Genomic DNA, 19,838 nt, shown 5'->3' with positions numbered 1-19,838 from the left:
AAGTGTTGGATAATTATATATTGTTTTCTTAAAATAGAATTATAGTCATAACAATATAACAATAAAAGTAAAACTATGATTGTCTAGAGCAACGATTGTTATTAAATATATTATGGATAATTGTTAAGGAACACTTAAAAAGTCATATATAGGCCAATCAAGCATATTAATACTTTCTCTAAGTTGACTGATTATTTTTCCCAAAAGAGAAATATCAAATAGATAAAATAGATTTTAATACCATCATTTAATTTCGAAAGATTCAAATTTATATTACGAAACAAACTATAAATAGAGAAACTACTAGTACTAGATACAAGTTCAACTAAATGAGATCATATACTTATATTAAAAAACCTATTAAATATGTATAAATATTTAATTACGAATTCAATAATTATAATAAACTACGAGTTCAATAGCAACTTCAAATATAGGTTTCTCCTCTGGACAAAAAATATTAGTGAGATTGAAAATTATTTCATTAAATGTAAAATAAAAGTTAAACGTTAAATTAATAAGAAAGTGTGATATACTTTTTTAGCTTGAGAAATGTTTTTGAGAGTCTAGGGTAGGCAAAAGTCATCTATCTAAACTTTAAGGGGTAAAAATGAATTAAGCATAACTTGAATATTCATATAGAAAATAGAGGCTAAGATTTATTATCCATGTTGATTCCCTCTTTTTCATTCATCAAAAACAAAAAACCAAATAAAACCCAAAACACCCTTTGCTTTCTTTTACTCAAATTTGATATTTTTTAGCTTCAAAATCTCAAATATCATAATAAAAATCTAAACTTTTTTATATGTAGAAGTTGAGAGATAGAAAAAATAGAAAAAAGAGAGAGAGAGAGATGGCTTCCCACCTCTCATTTTCCACTCCTTCAGCTCTATGGGGTTCATACTTAAACCCCAAATCTTCCTCTTTATGTCAGTGTAAGTTGATACATCAATCTTTTGTTTAATTTTCTTGATTTTTTTAAAAAAAATTTAGGTCAGATTTTTATTGTTTTCTTGATTCTACTTTGCAAAAAGGTAAAATCTTGAAGTGGGGTTTTTTTTTTGATTTGTTTAAGGTCATTTTTGTTGAAAGTTTATGTTTTTGGCAAAACCTTTTTGATTTTTTTTCAATGTGGAAGCAGTTTAAGTTGATATCACACAATTGGGATAGTAATTGGGACATACTCATTTGTTTATTTGCTGTTTATGCTGTTATGTTCCTTATTATTGTATTTTTAAAACTACTTTATTTGAGCTTGAGGGTCTTTCGAAAATAATTTTTCTACCTCAACAAGGTAATGTACACACTATCCTCTCTAGACCTCGATTGTGGGAATACACCGTGTATGTTGTTGTTGGTTATGGGCTCTAGTTATGGCTATTGTTTTTTGATGAAATTGGTATTTTTGAAGACCCTTGTTGATATTTTTAGGTTCAAAATTTCAATTATTATCCTAAAAATCTCAACTTTTTTTGTTTAATGTTATAGAGGAGTGTATATGTAGAAGTTGTGAGATAGAAAGAGAGGAAAAAGAGTGAGAGAGATGACTTGCCACCTCTCATTTCCCACTCCTTCAGCTCTATGAGGTTCATAATTGAACTCCAAGTGTTCTTCTTTACGTCAGTGTAAGTTGATTAAAAGCTGGATTTTTCGGTAGATTGGTTAAGGCCATTTTGTATTGTACTCTTCTTGGAATATTTGTTTGTTTGGTTTTTGGTTCAAGTTTTGTAGTTTTTCATGACCCTACTTCAGTATACAATGAAATCTCTCAAAGTGGAACTTAAGTTTGTATGGTGTCTGGCCAGCTTTCGCGCACCTCGACTAATTCACAGATAACTCTGTCCACCAAGGCTGGCTTAGAACAGATGGAAAGAATCACCTAGTGCTTTTTTTTTTTTTTTTTTTTTGGGCTTTGTTGGGATTTGAACCTTATACCACTCCACAACAGACCATGTTAGTTAAACAGCTTAAGTTGATACATAGTTGAAATGCAATTAAGATATATTTATTTGTTTTTTGGACTGGTTGATATCATTCTTGATTGTTCCTTCTGATTGGGATTTTGTTGGAAGTTAGTATTTTGAAGACCTTTTTGAAAATTTTTGGCCTGAAAAATATGTTGGTACTTGGGAGTAATTTTTTTTTTTTTTTTGGGTAAATGGCAGTGAATTTGAAGAAGAGGGGAGGATCTCATGTGAGCTGCAGCTCGGAGAATGAGAGTGGTACTTCTGATTCTTCCGAGCATTCACAGGAACCTGTAGAGGAAAAGGTTTGTAACTTCTTACAGCTTCTTGATGGGATTGCTAAACAACAACAAACTTACCTGGTGAAATCCTACTAAGTGGGGTCTGGGGAGTGTAGAGTGTCGCTAAGACCTTACGATTATCTCATGGAGGTAGAGAGACTGTTTACGAAAGACCCTCGGCTCAATTGCATCAAACCCAAGTAAAAGAAGAAGAAAACATAGCAGTTGATAAGAAAAACATTGTAAAGTCTACTCGAAACAATAACAATAGCAAAATAGTGTGATACTCGAAAGACAATAAACAACATATGGCAAGAACTACAAGGGGATAACTAGTACTACGATAGGCACTAACAAGCCTAAGCCATTGTAAGACAAGACAACACTCTACCCCTACTAACCTTTTACCTTAATACGGAACCTCCACTCCTTTCTATGTAGAGTCAATTGATGATTTTTGGAAATTCTAGTTTTTATTTTGTAAAATAATGTCTTTTTGAAAATGTTTGAGGAAATTATAATGAGGAAAATCATTGTTCGACCCTCCAAATAGTAATGTATCATATACAATAAAGTTGACAATGTGCTATTTTTGTCTACAACTATCATCAGATTATATATATTGATTCGAGTGCTGTTGCTTTTTGGAACAGAGATCTCAAACGTCAGTCTCACGGAGATGGTGTCTGACTTGCCTATGCTCAACTGGAGCTCTGATAACTGCTTCTGGAAATCCTATTTCTGAACCAAAAGCAATTGCCTTAGATGGAAATGAAAGCCCTGGCTGTCGGAATTGTGGGGGTAGTGGCGCTATAATTTGTAAGTGTATATTGTTTCCTGCTTTACTTGCTTCATCCCACTAATCATATTACATTTAGGAACAACATGTTCTAAGAGAACTTTTCTTATGCTTCTCCATGACTATAAACAAATTCTCAAAGATTTTCATATTGAAATTGAAACCCGTATAACCAAATCCAGTACCCTTATAAAATTGTAGGATCCAGTATATGCTAAATCTTTGAATTGTAACAGAAAGGCACCTACATAGTTAACAAAACTAACACACGTAAATACATCCAACTCAATATGTAATGACTTGCCGAAAGTTTTTATTGTGAGTCAGTAGTATTGTGTCGTTGAGAATTCAAGGTTCTAATGTTTTATCCAAAAAGTTCTGCTTTTGAAGTGTTGAAACATGGAAACAAGAACCTCAACGAACTTTTCTTTTTCGAAGTTAAACTAGGAAAACTTGAGAATTGTTGAGCATCAAAACAACACACCTTAACAAACTTGAGAATTATTGAGCATCAAAACAACTCACCTATGTTTTCGCAACTTTGCCGAAGAACAGGTTTAGAAAGTGAAAACTTGAGCTAATACAAACCAAAAAGAGAGAGAAGTCTGAATAAGAATATCAATATTATTTCCTTATAGTTAGTTTCCTTCACATACAATGTTGACGCGATTTTATTCATGATTGTTCGCATACAAGTTTCTTGTGCTTCTATCTTTTTCTCTTCTAAAAGGACGCGATGTAGTAATTGAAGGGATCTTTGACTACTTAAGTTCTCTTTTCTGATAAAAGTTAAATCCTTTTGCTACTCAGTTATCTTTTTTTTCTGCTTGATATCTTTGTCTGTGGGACCTTGTTTTACAATTCTGTTCAGAACTTGTCTTTGTTCGATCTCTTCCTCACATAATATCGTAAAGCAGATAATTTGTGAACTATTGATGTCTGTTGAATCTTTCGTCATACATTTCCAAGTAACCAAAGGACAAAATGTAGCTAATTTTTACTATCCTGGACACAAATCAAAGAATTTTATATCCCAATTTAGATGAAGCACTATAATATTGTATGCATAACTTATGTTGGTGCTCTATCTACTTTAAGACTGTCGTCTGTTTTTTATTTAGGTGATATGTGTGGTGGTACAGGAAAATGGAAAGCTCTAAACAGAAAACGAGCTAAAGACGTTTATGAGTTCACTGAATGCCCCAATTGTTATGGTATGTTATTATATCTAACTTCTATGTGTTGAAGCTGATCCTATTTATCATGCTATTCTTAGATATCCATGCTATTCTTAGATATCCATCTCGAACTGCATGACTTGGGGCTGTCTCTCTCAAGGATACTTAAAACATCCATTAGGAACTTTGCTCTTGTCGTCCATGTCTTATATTAAAATTGGAATATTAGCTCATATTTTTGTCTCTCTTGAAATCATACTGTGATTGCTTCGGTGGTTGGTATCAGTCGATAATTTCCTTAGTTCGTAATATGAAAGTAGTAGCTTGTGTTGCAGCATTTACTCAAACTAGATTCGATATCCATACTCCCTGAGGCAAAATTTCTGACATGGATTGTGAAAAGGAATGAACCTTTGAGTCCTTCTAAGGAAGAAGAGAAGTCAAAATGTAGATCATAGTCCCGGCACAAAACCAAAATTTGAATATTGCATAAGACGTAGGGTTTTCTTTATCGAGTCACTAAACAAGAACCGCTCCGTTTTCATTTCGATATACCCCAACTAGACATACCATCAATAGTCTTTCCCTTTGATAATCGTTTGCTTTACGATCTTTGCTTTCAGAATGATTCATTTTATCTTATCTTGAATACTAACATAACGACATTTTTTCTTATGGGATAACCAGGACGAGGGAAACTAGTATGTCCTGTATGTTTAGGAACTGGTTTACCTAATAATAAAGGTCTTCTTAGGCGGCCAGACGCAAGGAAGTTACTTGACAAGATGTATAATGGACGACTGTTGCCAAACTCATAAGGTTAATTAACTCGAGCAATTTTATCATAATTCATTTCTAGTCTTACGAATCCTGTTCTATTTATCCTTGTTATGTACAACGTCATTTTACATTCCAATCGGGTACTGGATTGAAACATTTTACGTATAGATTCTCAAGTTCTGTATTCCTATTCCTCAGGTTAAAAGCTGTACTTAAACCAGAAGGACAATGAAAAGAGACTCAAAGTAACTATGGATGTCACAACTATTGTGTTGTTGAGCGTACCTGTTAAATCTCTCGATGAACTCTCGTTCTAACTCTCCCTGATCTATCTTGACACCAGGCTAGTTGTATTCCCGGACTTTCATCGCCCCCTCCACCATTCTTGATGAAAGAAATGGTAAGTAGTTTCTGCTACATGATAGAGTTAGCATTGCAACTATTTTGGAATATTGTGAGAGAAGAGCGTTAATTTGGTCGTATCTCATAACAATAGAGAATGAAAGAAGAGAAAACAGAGACTGTTTTGTACTTTGGAATGTATAATATTTTCTTATGAAAAATTGTTACTTGAGAGTTTGTACCATCTATTATTTTAAAAATTGGTGTGTTATGTTATTATGTATGGTATTTTTTTTTAGAAAAGCAAAGATTTAATTACTAAGAATGAGACTATGAATTATCATAACTATACTGGCCATTTGATGCAACATAAGTGGTACTGTATTAATTAAACAAAACACTATTATTTACAACTTAGACTAAATTGTTATTCCTTACACTAATATTTTGGTAAAATAAAGTACATATCACTAGTTTCTTGTTTCTCTCAATTGGCTTCTGCTAGTCTCGAACGAATTGTGTCAGGATTTGATTTCTTGTTAACACTGCAAAATAAAGATATTATAGACGTTAGATGTAGCTTAACCCCAAAAGTTAGCTCACGAGAAGAGAGTTAGCACTAGCTCATTTCCCAATCAATATGGAACTCTCAACACCCCGATTGACCCCGTCGGGCTCAGGCCGCCAACTGGGGCATGGGCAATATAATATGAGTTTGAAACGAGGATGACCCTTGGCTCTAATATCACGAGAAAATATGACTCCGGGACCTAACCCAACCTTAAACACAATCTCACAAGGGGAATTGTCCAAAGATACTATCACTTCATTTTCCGACCAATGTGAGACTCTAACCAATGTGAGACTCTAACTTACTCTAACCAATGTGAGACTCTAATCTACTCTAACGAAGAAAAATGATCAAGAAATCGGTAACATAGATCTCCTAAACTCATCATTGCTATGGACAAAGCAAACAAAGAATGGTAGCTTACAGTAAGAGAAGAGTTCCATTAGATGCTGGTTTCTCATAAATCCATTCGGGAGCCAATTCTTGCAGTAATAGGAGTTGCTGTTCAACTTCACCTGCATTAATGAAACATCAAGATTCAGAAAGAAGCTCCAATGAATCTCAAAAGGACTACAGGCTTCTGAAAATTGTCAACCGGACTTACTTTTATCCGTTATCTCTAAATGGCTTGAAATTACTCTGTGCATGAGCTCCTCTTTCGTCATGACAGAACGTTTAATAGATTGAAACAGGAAATAGATCATGTCAAAGAGGTGAGGCAAACAAGCAATCATCTGTTTACGCCTTTTTGCCTGGGATATGGCTGGATTTTGCTCTGCTAGTGCTTCACTCTCCTTTTCTCCTATCTGTGAAATCATGGAAGTTAGCTTCTTGTTGCAGAAAACAGAAGGTTGAGCAAATCCCCCAATAATCTCATGATTCACGAGTGAAGAATATTTTGTAGTTTAACTACGTTGAGGAATGAAAATTTAAATGAATCCAATGTAGTTGGTCTAAACAAATTTTATCAAAGGAAGATTGATAAGCAAGTGTATCTTATGTTACCGATTGCAGAAGATTCTCAGGAAGAATGTCAAGAATATTATCATCAGTTGAAAACCTTCCATTCTTGCAGACTTTATCAGCAGTATTTGCACTCTTCACAGGAGCACCAAAGAGCAATGACCTTCTAGTTGACGGGCATCTAGCTAGTTTTATTGGTGATTCAGCTGGATCATCTGGACTCATGTAACATCTCTTAGGAGGTTCGAGCATAGGGGTTGCTGGAGCAGACATAGAAGCATCTTCTCCTTTTTTGGCTTCAATCATAGGAAGAGCAGGTGGATGACATGGTGAACTAGCCAAAACAATCCCTCCAGCTGAGCATTTCATGCTACTAGTTTGTTTTAGAGATAACTTAGGAGCATCAGAAAATGCTACTGTTTTCTTCTTAGTGGAACTTGCGACATCAAGGGGTATTGAAGCTGGAGAAACAGGGACGAGCCCAACTCTATCTCTTTCCTTGACATCCGTTCCTCCAGTAATAGATGCTCGATTTGAAAAGCACCTCTTGAAAGATACAGACAGGTGTGATGAAGCTATTGACTGCAGAGGAAACACACCATTAGGTGCCTCACTGGTTAAGGATGAGCTAGAAGGTCTAGATGAGTTGGTCACTTCTTGCTTAGACTGAGTGAATGGGCCTGGCAGCATTCCCTCAGGAATGTCATCAACCTGAAACAGAAACGGTAATTATTATCGACAATGCATGCATAGAAAAAGTGTTATCATGGAAATAAAATTTCCAGGGAAACATTAAATTATACTTTGACGATGTCTTAGCTGACAACATGGTGCTCATATATGTAAAAGTGTTTGTGCTGATTATTTCAATGCTGATACTCAGAGTAAAACACAATACAAATTCAACACAAATTTTCTTATCAAAAGCTATTCCTTTCATACAATATGGCAGGCCAGCCACCGAATAACTCTGTAGCTTCATGAAACAGTGATTACCACTCTTTACGAGCTTCACGTATAGCTTCATTCCCATACAAGTTTAGCATTTTCTGGAATAAAGCCCCTATAGTGTTGCAGAGGCACTACACAATATCATTAAACCAGAAACAAGTGCATCACTTTGACAAGAAAGTATAGTATAATGAAAGACCTCCAGCTTAAAATCTCATTTTTCATTTGAAACTTCTGCTATGCTGTTAAAAGTGTTAATCTCCCTCTTAATATGCAAGATTCAAGAGCAATTGTTTGCAAATGAAACACCGGTCAGGATGTCTTACAGAAAATGCAGAGCTTGAAATAACAAGAGAACTAAGCAAGTCAAATAGCATCTCAGAACATATTAGTCTTTCCAAATAACATGAATTCAAGCAATAAACCTCAATACTGCATCAGCTATATTCTGGCAGATAGTTCAATCTACAACAACAACAACAACAATATACCCAGTGTAATCCTACAAGTGGGATCTAGGGAGGGTAGCGTGTATGCAAAACTTACTCCTACCTTGAGAGATCGTTCAACACAAATAATCAAAACATCAGAAAATTTGGTTACCTCAGGGTGTGACTTGAAGAAATCCAAGAGACGAGAGCGGAATACTTTCCTCAATAGAACACTGCTACTGTTAGATTTCAACTTCTCACTATTATCAACTGCATTTGCATTTAAAGTGATATAAAGATCCGGCTTCATGCAACAACTGCGCTCATCGTGCTTGAGGATCTTCTTTATCTCAATGGCTTCAGGTAAAATAAACTTCAGCTGAGCTAAATGGCTGCAAGTAAATCTCCTAAAATGTTCAAAAAGAATGAAATTATTAACAATCCTCTCAGTACAGCAAACACCATGAATGAAAATGTTCAAACATCATTAGATCTTCATACTTATCGATCAAACTCTCTACTTTCGCACTAATATTAGTGAAAGTTGTTGCAGATCCCTTCAAATGCAGCAGCCGAATTGAACTATCCATGCTATTGAAGTACTTTTCCAACAATTCATACCTATACAGTAATACAAACATACGTTAAGAAAAACTCAACCAAGTCTCTTACTCTGTCATCATTATAAGCTAATAAACAAATAAGACTATTACTTTCAAAAGCTAATATATTGAACAACTACTCCATCCGTCTCAATCTATGTGTTGTATTTGGATTTTGAGAGTCAAACAAGTTTTTCATATAAACTTTTAAATTGTTAATTATTATTACTTATAGTAGTTTTTTTTTTTAACTATATATCTTTTTACTTAATTTACAAATATGTAAGTTACAATTAAAAAAAGATTGATTCTACATCCGAATTCCCTGAGTCCCCAAATTTTCTGTTACTTTTTGCTTTTCCAAATTCCTACCCAATCCGCCATGAGATCAATAGTGTTCCTACTTACCCTCCCGTGTGAGTTTAAGCTCACACTCAACCTATAGCAATGCTCAACCACTTGAGCAAGCCTCGATTGTTAAATCTAAATATCTTATTATTTCTTCAAAGGATAAAATTTATTCAAATTAAGTTTCACTCTAAAGTTAATCATTTCAAAAGCAAAATAAATAAATAAACAAATTGTGATAAACATATTGAAGAATATTCAAGTAAGGATCTCGTCAAAGAGGCACAAAGTGTATAACGAAGAGTACAGGAAACACTCACTTTTCCGGCAGCTTTACCGAGTTTACATGTTTCTTCCGTTCAGAAACCGGCGATTCAGCTACCAAAGGAGATTTCACTTCACCGTAGCTTAATAACGGGTCAGAAACCTCGCGTTGAATTGGATCGGGTTTCCGGAGCTTCTGAGCTGCTTCTCTGACGTCTTTCAAGGAGAGTAGTGACCGCGCCATGCGATTTGGGATCGGTTTCTCCGGTGTTTTGGTGCTCCATTGATCCATCACCGGAGTTGCTACAACTCCGGCAGATTTTTCACCGGGAATTAGAATAGCCGGCAATGATTTCCGATCGGACGGTGAAGATCCGGTGAACTCCATTAATGAGAGGCAGAAATTGAAAACGAAATGAATGAAGAGAATATATAGTTAGGTTTTCGCGCGGGAATTATGATGACGTGTCTCTTATGCCACGTCAGATTTGGCGCCAAGTCTTAGCGCTAACTGTTGCTAAGAGAAAAGGCCCATTGGGCTGTAGTTGGTGTATTTGAAATTTAGGCCCAATAGTTATATGGTCCATGAATAGGTCATTTGCACTTTTACCCCTATTTTGTATTGATAGTATTGACTAAAAATGTCATTCGACTCCTCATCTATTGAACCCTCGGCTTACGCAATGATTAGATTGGAAGAACTCTTTTCTACCGCCCATGATTGAAGGCAAAACATGGTGTAATTCACCATTTTTTAAGAAAAGAAAAGTAGGGTAGAAAGTTTTGCTTACTTGTTTCTCCATCTAAGTAAGAGAAGGGGATTGAAGTTTATAGTAGTCAAAAAAGTGATAAGAAGGTCCAATTATGCTACTTCAGTCGTATGCTTAACACATGCAATAAATTTATTTTTTTTGCGATCATAGATTTTAAATTCACATGGTAATATCCCACAAGTTATATTGGTGTCCTTAAAGAACTTATGTCTATGGCGGAGCCACGTGCATGTTGGCTTGTTCAATTAGACACCCTTCGTCAGAAAAAAAATCGTATATACAAGCAGAATGACACACGAAGTAATTAAATAATATATTTTGGATACCATTGACACAATAGGTTGTAGCCTAGTGGTTTTAAAGCCCTTGAATGAGTTTTAGACGCCTTGAATGATAGCGTGTTTCAATTTCACTAGCAACAATTTTTTCCCCAATGGCTTATGCACCATTTGAATTTTTTCCCCCTTTTTAAAAAGAATTTTTGTTGTGCAATTTCTGGACACTCTTCGTGAAATTTCTAGCTCCGTCATTGACTTATGTCCAAGACTCTTGAATCATTCTCGTCTTACACTCCATCCTCTCTGCCTAGGCAAAAGAAAGTCCTGCCTATGGTCTACTCAAAGGTTGAAAAGACAGATTGTGGATCAGATCAATTCGTTCCGTTTTTCAGGAAGATCTATGGAATAGGAAAATCAAAACGGATCTATGCATCGTTGGAACTTCAAACATAGGTACATCTTAAGGTAATCTTTAGTAAAACACACTTTATCCGCATATATCTAAAGTTTTTACCCCTCCAAATTTACATATTTGAACTCAATTTTAAAATAATTAAACTAATAAAACTTTATAAATATCGACTATGTCTTAAATAGGGTCCTAAATAGGACTACCTTAATTTTTTCCCTCCAAAAATTAAAATACTTCATCTAATTTTTAGTACATTATTTTTTAAAAAATGTTTCAATTAACTCTTTAATTCTATTTTTTCAGCACATATTTAATATTACAAAATTAAAATATATTTTAATACATTTTTAGTTTAGGACCACAAAATTATATATTTATTTTAGGATCATATATTTTAATTTAGGACCACATTTTTTTAATTTTACTTTTTAAATATCAAATTCAAAAAAAAATGAACAAAAATAATATTATTTATCTCAAAGAATTGAAACACCTTATCTAACAAAATGTTTCTAGTACTATAATAACTTTTGAGTTCTCCACAAAATGCCACATATATACAAATGGCAAACAAAAACAATAGACACATAGCAAATAATGACCAAAGAGTTCCATGTTCATCATATTGCACACTTCCCCAAAACAATATCAATAATAAAGGACATAAAACCAAAAAAAAAAAATAAAAAAAATCCCATTTTAGTCTATTATATACATCCTTGTTTTGCAATTATTTTGGATATTTCATTCAATTTGTCAAGATGACAAATACCAAAATCTTCAAAGGGGATATTACAAAATCAACATCAAAAGATGAAGAAGAAGGTCAATTGGAATTATATTCACCAAATTATGCACTAAAAGTTAATAATAATACTTGCCAAAAAAGGCCAAATGAAGAAGAAGGTCAAATGGAATTGTACTCACCAAAATATGCACTAAAAGTGAATAATTCAAAGGTAAAGTCCTTTTCTTTTTATATAATAATTATCAAGTTTTTTTGGGTTCAAATTTCAATAGAGACAATAGCACGACATGATTTCTTTTACATCTAGCTCATCCTAGCTTTAGTGGACAAACTTGGTATTTATTGTCTGAGATACTTGGAATCAATCGAGATGTGTGTAAGTTGCTATTATTCATTCATTAATGATTGATTACTGTAGTTATTTTTTAAATAATTTTTTTTCTAAACTTTTACTATATTTTAACTTCAGGTTAAGGACGAAGGAGTAAATGAAAAGATGAAACAAAAACAAGAAGTTGTAGAAAAAGAAAAGAAAAATGTTGTTGCTAGTAATGGTGGTCCACTAGCTAAACCTTTGCCAGCTAGCCTCACATCTAGAATTTAATCGAGGGTTGATCAGAATAATTTCGTTATTCTATAAAAATAAAAATAAGATTTAGGTAAATTTTTCTTTTTTGACTCCCCTCATGAGAGTATAATATCTTTTCTAGACTACGAAAATAAGATTTACGTATATTTTATTATTTTTTGGCACCACTTGTGAGAATATAATTAGTATGTTGTTTATATTTTGGATGAGAGGAAGGAATAATTAAAGGTGAAATATGTAGAATTGGAGTTTCTTTTGGGTTTTTATTTCTTTCCTTTTCTTGGTGCATGGTTTTTATACAACTAATACATGAAGAAGGGATGGAAAATAAATGTAATTTAATTCGATGGACGAAGTATTTCATGTTCATACATGATCTTGAAGATTCATGTATATACATAATTAGTAGTAATTTTGTTTATCAAGATATAGGCAAAAAAAAAGAAAAAAAGATCAATTTGGTGGAAGAATTTCGTGTTTATACGTGATTCACATGTGCTTGAGATCGTTGAGGACGAGAATATCATATTATTAAGTATTATTGTATATTACTGTCTGTATTTCAATTTATGTGATATATTTCATTTTTTTAGAGTCAAATAGTTTAAGTTTGATCCAAAATTTGCTCATGAAATCTTTAATTTTTAATATGAAATTTATATATTTGTAAACTAGTAAAAAGTACTATAAGTTATAATAATTGACAATTCAAAATATTTAATAGATATAAAAAATCTACGATCATAAATAGATTTGTTTGAATCTTTAAATTTCAAATGTGTCACATAAATTGAGACAGTAGTAAAAAGCATAGAATATCATAAATACAAAAAGTGTTTTATTCAGAATTTTGCAATATAAATTTAAAATAGTCGAGTTTCAAACACGGTATCGAACATGAGAAAACACAAACAAAAGGATTAGGCAATGTTGATAACTATAAGTAACATTTGTGTTTCACGACTACTGGTGTTATCATCCTTCGAAGAGGTGGAACTAATCAAGACGGGGTTGAAATCGACAGAGGTGGAACCAATCAAGACGGATTTGAATCGACAACTTTATGACATTCGAATTCACAAATCCTTCACAAGTGCAATTTTTTAGATAATTCGTCACGAATACGATATCATTTTATGTGAGAGTAAACAATATTAGATGAAAATAACACAAGTACCATTCACTTAGGATCTCCCAAAATTTTCTTTCAACCTTATTTTGCTCAAACTTTTTAAAAATGTCGTCACGTATGTCAGATCCTTTAAGAGTGTACATGAGGAATCCGACACGGGTGCGGTTTCACTTTTGAAGAGTCTGAGCAACATAAACGACAAATGACACAAGCACCTATCACCTAAAAATAAATCCAAGTTCTTTATATCCTCTCTTTCAACAATCCCTTATGCTGGATCATATGAATATACACATTTATATAGTTAAAATGTTCGTAAAAAAAAAACAACAAAACCCCGAATTGTCGAAAGTAATAACAACCCTCTTCCGTTATCCGGGCATAACGTAACCATGAGCCTAAGGTTCAGTGTTTGGCAGCCTGCTGAGAACAGAGTGCTCTGGTTTGTGTTCACATTCAAAATCGAGATGAACGAATGCTCGTTCAACTTCAGGGAGTTTCTCGAGCTTTATTTGTAGAGTTTCTCCGATAGCATGTGCTTCTTTCAAAGGCAAATCTTCTGGGAGTTCAATATCAACCTACGTTACAATAACCAAACGAGTGTCAAAATCATCGACAGATGAATCATTCACACTATTATAGATGATTTTTCCGAAGACTGACCTCTACAAAGTACAAGACACCAAATGTGTAGGCTCGAACTGTATCAATACGCTTCACTTGAGGGTGTCTTATAACAAGATACGTTAACTTTTGCAAGTATTCGGGTGGGGCTGACTGTCCCACCAGTGACACTACATGAAGAACGTCGTTCAGTATGGAATCAAACATCAGAGAATTCTTCGGTACATTATGTAATAGAATTCTACACGGTTGGAGCTCACTCGAGCATAACAAAATCTTTTAGTAGAACACTCAGTTTTTCAATGAGGCTATCGATGAAAATTAAAGTTCTGCAGGAATGAGACGATACCTGCGTTTTCTAAAACAGTTCCTGACCAGTTGGTGATGGTATAAAGTGCAAGAATAATGGCACCAACAGGATCAATCCACCAGTAGAATTTATCGCCAAGTATAGCTGCTACCAGTCCGACTACATTAGTAACCACGTCAAAATAATGATCCTGTCGAAAGTATCTTCAAGTTAGGAGCCTAGACGATTCAGGATAACGATGCCAAAAATAGAACGTGAAGATACTGTACACACCTTTGCGTAGGCACGGACAATGTTGTTTCCTGAGCTTCTGCAGTATAGCCAAAGGGCAAGTTTTACCACTGTGGCCGTTATCATGATAGTATATAACCAGAAAAGCTGATCCGAGGTCATTTTATCAGGAGATTCATTTTTAACGAGTTGTTCTACAGCCTGAATAAACACCTGAAAGCCTAAAAAGGAAGAAACGTGAGCCATAACGACTCAACAGATTATAATGAAAATAGAATGAAATGGTTAGCGTGTCAAAGGAGATTGATCACCTACCAAGTGTAGCCATAACAGCAGCAAAGATAATGATCCCTACTGGCTGCACTCGCAACTTCCCTATAGGATATTTGTAGATGTTGATATTTTTCATTGACAGATGACTGAGCCACAGTATGCCACCAGCCATGAGATCAAGTAACGAATCCAATGTAGATGCAGCGATAGCTAGGGAACCACTTGTCACTGTGGCATAGATCTGCAAGACGAAAAGATAGTTACTACTGTAATTATAGAAAAACGCATAAAACGCCATTGCTACTGGCATTGATCTCCAAGGTGCAAGATGTGTTACTAGAGCCATTATATGAAACTGCATAATCACCATCTTAGTCAAAACAATTTCAAAAAGATGCCAGAATAGCTCTACTTCTTTTTTCTAACTGTAGTGTCCGTGCCAGCTTGCACAAATCTCGATTAATTCCACGGGATACTTGCTACAGTACTGGATTCTCTGTCCACCAAGACTTAGATGGAAGAAATCACCTAGTGTTTTTGCCGAAGAAATGCATTCGCTCTAATTTCACAAGTGCATGGCTTTCTAATATGATCTATGTTATATCAATCTTGGAGAATTTGAAGTAACAACATACTTTATCGACAAAAAAATTGAGATACATTACTGAAATTATATACTCACACTATCCTAGATTCATTGACTGTCAATTCGTAATGACAGAAGCATATGCAACCACAAAAGAAAACGGTCGATTCATATATAAGATTCGGATCATGAGTTCAACTGAGCATGTAATCGTTGTTACCTTAAGAGCTAGTAATAAAACGTTTGCATAATTGGAGATCTGCATTGCCCTCTCATCTTGAGATTGTTCGTCAAGACCTTCATCATCAATGAAACTAGATGCCACAATGGAATCAACGTCTTCAAATGACTTCAAGGTCTCAAATTGTTTTTCATAGTAATCCTTTTCTCCTGTGGTACAAAAAAACCTCAATAATGAAAAAAAGGTAATGAATAATAAAACAAAAAAAGTGAAACTGGGGTTTAAGTTTACTACTAGCTTGGTCACGTGAACCCAAAAACTTTTGTTCAGACCCTATATATGTATTAAGAAATCCACTAAATATCTATAAGTATTTGACTATGAACTCATTTATTGATGTATAATAACTTGAGGTTGTTGTAGAAATTCATAAACTTCAAATCTTGGATCCGTCTTTGGTTATTGATAATCTAACCTCTCTTCAAGCCTTATAATCCCCATATCCGACCCTCGGTGCCCATGGTTGAGACAGAGACAGGAAGGGAAAGAGAGGTATAAACAAGTACAACTACGGGTTTTGAGAGTCCTTAAAACACAATTGAACCAAACACCATTTGTATCCTAGGATTAGCATCTTTCACAAAATTGCATCTCAAAAACTGGTAAACAACACTGCGATTTAGCCACACTAATGACTAGGCTAGATCTCTTATATAGTACGGAAGGATTTCATTTATCCCTCTGCACACCTCTGTGGTTTATGAGCTCTAAGGGTTCATGAAATCATCTTCACTAATCAACCAATCAATTAGCTATATATCGATACTATGTGTCACGAATCGTTTATATGAATGTCATAACAAGACATGGATTATTAAAATGCACACTCAGCTATTACCACAAACTGTTACGACCAGAAAAGCCTTTTATACAAAATTTGCAACCAAGAAAAACAAAAGACGATGAAACGAAAAGGACCCTCCTTCGCATATAGAACACATGTATACCTTATGCTACTACATATATCGCTTAGGCTATGTATATGTGTTTAAAAGATCCGCTAAATATGTACAAATAATAAATTCTGAACCCAGTATATTTGATGGAAGTGGTGGAATAATGAATTTGAACCCGTCAAGTTCAAATCCTAGATCCGTCTCTAATTTGAAATGTGCTTGAATTAGAAGCTATGACAACAAGTTCAATACAACAGATACACATACATATATACATAATACATGTATACTGCTTCATATATCCAAAAAATGACATGAAGAAGAAAGGAAAAAAACTAATCCTTCTGTCACGAGAAAGTTTCGAGCTTTACCTAAACAAAGCAACGTTCACTAACATTCTACGATTGTATTCTTTCACCACTTTGATACAAGGACAATTGCAACTTGCAATTTTTTACTGCAACTTTTTAATATCTAAATTTAACAACTACGCCTCAATCCCAAATAAGTTCGGGTTTGGTATATGAATCCTCACTATTCCATTTAAGCTCAAATTGTGTCATTGTCACACCAAAAGTATCTAAATTTTACTTCCAAAATGAAATAATCTAGTTCAATGTACCTCTAGAAGTTGAAAAAATTGAATCTTGAATCTTGAAAAGCAAAAAGCATCAAACAAATTAGAACAGAATGATGTTTCTTGTTCAAATCTAACTTTAATTCCTACATAAAGGACTAAAAGCACATATTTCAATCAATTAAACGTAAAAATTGTGCTTCGTCGGATATCACAAGGATCAAAATCAGAATTTACCAATAATCGAGGGACCAACAATGCTATTATCTAGTTCATTTTAACTCCTTAAGATAGTAAATTGAATCTTGAAAAGCAAAATGCACCAAACAAATTAGAATGGAAGGACCTTCGTTTCCCAAATCTAACCTAACTTCCAACATAAAAGGAATAAAAAACACATATTTCAATCGATCAAAAGTTAAACGTGCCTCGTCAGATCTTACAAGGATCAAATCGGAATATACAATAACCAAAGAGGCTAACACTGCTATTATCTCAAAAATGAAATAATCTAGTTCATTATAACTCCTTAAGTTAGTAAAAAATTGAATCTTGACAAGCAAAAAAACACCAAACAACTCCTTAAGTTGGTAAAATCTGAGTCTTGAAAAACAAAAAGCACCAAACAAATTAGAACAGAAAAACCTTTTTTCACTTCCAAATGTAACATTACTTCCTATATAATGTAGGACTAAAAACACATGCCAATTGATCAAAGGTTAAATGTGCTTCGTCGGATATCACAAGGATCACTTTCACTACTTAAGTTAGTAAACAATTGAATCTTGAAAAGGACCAAACAACTCCTTTAAGTTAGCAAAAAGTTGAATCTTGAAAAGCAAAAAAGCATCAAACAACTCCTCAAGTAAAAATTGAATCTTAAAAAGCAAAAAGCACCAAACAAAATAGAACAGAAAGAAAGACCTTTCTTTTCTTCCAAATGTAACATTACTTCCTACATAATGTAGGCCTAAAAACACATGTCAAACAATCAAAAGTTAAATGTGCTTCGCCAGATATCACAAGGAGAACTTTCACTATCACTACTTAAGTTAGTAAACAATTGAATCTTGAAAAGCAAAAAACGCATCAAACAACTCCGCAAGTAAGTAAAAATTGAATCTTGAAAAGAAAAAAGCACAAAACAAAATAGAACAGAAAGACCTTTTTTTCCCTTCCAAATATAACATTACTTCCTACATAATGTAGAATTAGAAACACATGCCAATCAATCAAAGAATATCACAAGGATTACTTTCACTATCACTATTTAAGTTAGTAAACAATTGAATCTTGAAAAAAGCAAAAAGCACAAAACAACAACTCAAGTTAGCAAAAAATTGAATCCAAAAAAGCAAAAAAAAGCAACAAATAACTACACATGTCAGCAAAAAATTGAATCTTGAAAAGCAAAAAAGCACCAAACAACTCCTTAAGTTAGAAAAAGTTGAATCCTGAAAAGCAAAAGGCATCAAACAACTCCTTTAAGTTAGTAGAAATTGAATCTTGAAATGCAAAAAGTACCAAACAAATTAGAACAGAGAGACCTTAGTTTTTCTTCCAAATGTAACATTACTTCCTACATAATGTAGGACTATAAACACATGTCAATCAATCAATCAAAGGTTAAATGTGCTTCACATGGATCACTTTCACTACTTAAGTTAGTAAAAATTGAATCTTGAAAAACAAAAAGCATCAAACAACTACACAAGTCAGCAAAAAATTGAATCTTGAAAAGCTAAAAAGCACCAAACAACTCCTCAAGTTAGTAACAGTTGAATCCTGAGAAGCAAAAAAGCATCAAACAACTACACAAGTCAGCAAAAAATTGACTTTTGAAAAGCAAAAAGCATCAAACAACTCCTTAAGTTAGTAACAGTTGAATCCTTAAAAGAAAAAAAGCATCAAACAACTACGTAAATCAGCAAAAAAATGAATCTTTAAAACCAAAAAGGACCAAGCAACTCCTCAAGTTAGTAACAGTTGAATTCTGAAAAGCAAAAAAGCATCAAACTACATAAATCAGCAAAAAATTGAATCATGAAAACCAAACAGCATCAAATAACTCCATAAGTTAGTAAAAATTGAATCTTGAAAACCAAAAACCATCAAACAACTCCATAAGTTAGCAAAAATTGAATCTTGAAAACCAAAATGCACCAAAAAACTAGAAAACAAGAACCCCTTTTTCCCTTTTTGAGGGGGTGGGGTGGGGTGGGGGTACCTTTAGATAAGCTAGAACTCTTGGTATTATCAATGTTTGATGATGAAGATTCAACATCAACATTAACACAAGACTTCACTTTTTCAGGCAATCTGGCTAAGAAATCACCCCTTAGAGTTGTAACTGAGTTCCGCCGTCCACTATAACTAAGCTTCCACCCATCCAACAATGGAGTTTTCACTTCATTCTTGATTTCTTCTCCCTCCATATTTTTTTTTTCAATAATATTTTTTTTCAATTTTGTTAAAACCCCATTGACATATTATAGCTCCTTGTGCAAAGTTTTTTTTTTTTTTTTGATTTTTTTTTTTTTACATAAATAATGAAATTTATTGTTATATTGTTTGGTGTTGATAAATAGTTAGATAAAGGCTAGATAAATCTTCTGAAAAGATTTTTTAATAAACATATTTGTATTAAAAGACAAAAGTAGTTAGGAATTAAATGATGAGACAAATAATTTT

At 33.7% G+C, this 19,838-nt stretch overlaps 3 protein-coding genes across 3 annotated transcripts; 1 reads left to right on the top strand and 2 right to left on the bottom strand.

Moving 5' to 3' along the window:
• Positions 1 to 800: 800 nt before the first annotated feature.
• Positions 801 to 5,046, top strand: LOC125837689 (protein PHOTOSYSTEM I ASSEMBLY 2, chloroplastic). The gene is made up of 5 exons (XM_049516772.1): positions 801 to 938; positions 2,169 to 2,272; positions 2,902 to 3,067; positions 4,169 to 4,261; positions 4,913 to 5,046. Exons 1-5 carry the CDS (start codon positions 857 to 859, stop codon positions 5,041 to 5,043), a joined length of 576 nt encoding a protein of 191 aa, XP_049372729.1. The 5' UTR covers positions 801 to 856; the 3' UTR covers positions 5,044 to 5,046.
• A 640-nt stretch (positions 5,047 to 5,686) lies between these two features.
• LOC125837678 (CDT1-like protein a, chloroplastic) lies at positions 5,687 to 9,870 on the bottom strand. Its single transcript, XM_049516763.1, has 7 exons — positions 9,534 to 9,870; positions 8,765 to 8,884; positions 8,436 to 8,670; positions 6,924 to 7,592; positions 6,523 to 6,724; positions 6,343 to 6,433; positions 5,687 to 5,892 (listed from the first exon to the last, which is right to left on the bottom strand). Exons 1-7 carry the CDS (start codon positions 9,863 to 9,865, stop codon positions 5,835 to 5,837), a joined length of 1,707 nt encoding a protein of 568 aa, XP_049372720.1. The 5' UTR covers positions 9,866 to 9,870; the 3' UTR covers positions 5,687 to 5,834.
• Positions 9,871 to 13,634: 3,764 nt separating this feature from the next.
• LOC125836861 (metal tolerance protein 4-like) lies at positions 13,635 to 19,616 on the bottom strand. Its single transcript, XM_049516020.1, has 7 exons — positions 19,375 to 19,616; positions 15,654 to 15,823; positions 14,890 to 15,088; positions 14,617 to 14,795; positions 14,383 to 14,533; positions 14,073 to 14,203; positions 13,635 to 13,987 (listed from the first exon to the last, which is right to left on the bottom strand). The coding sequence occupies exons 1-7, from the start codon at positions 19,580 to 19,582 to the stop codon at positions 13,808 to 13,810; spliced, it is 1,218 nt and encodes a 405-aa protein (XP_049371977.1). The 5' UTR covers positions 19,583 to 19,616; the 3' UTR covers positions 13,635 to 13,807.
• Between the last annotated feature and the right edge of the window lie 222 nt (positions 19,617 to 19,838).

Source organism: Solanum verrucosum, unplaced genomic scaffold, assembly GCF_900185275.1.
Source record: "Solanum verrucosum unplaced genomic scaffold, falcon-dt-bn FXZP01000284.1, whole genome shotgun sequence".
In the NCBI taxonomy this organism is placed as follows: domain Eukaryota; kingdom Viridiplantae; phylum Streptophyta; class Magnoliopsida; order Solanales; family Solanaceae; genus Solanum; species Solanum verrucosum.
This window is presented reverse-complemented; position numbering and strand designations above follow the sequence as displayed.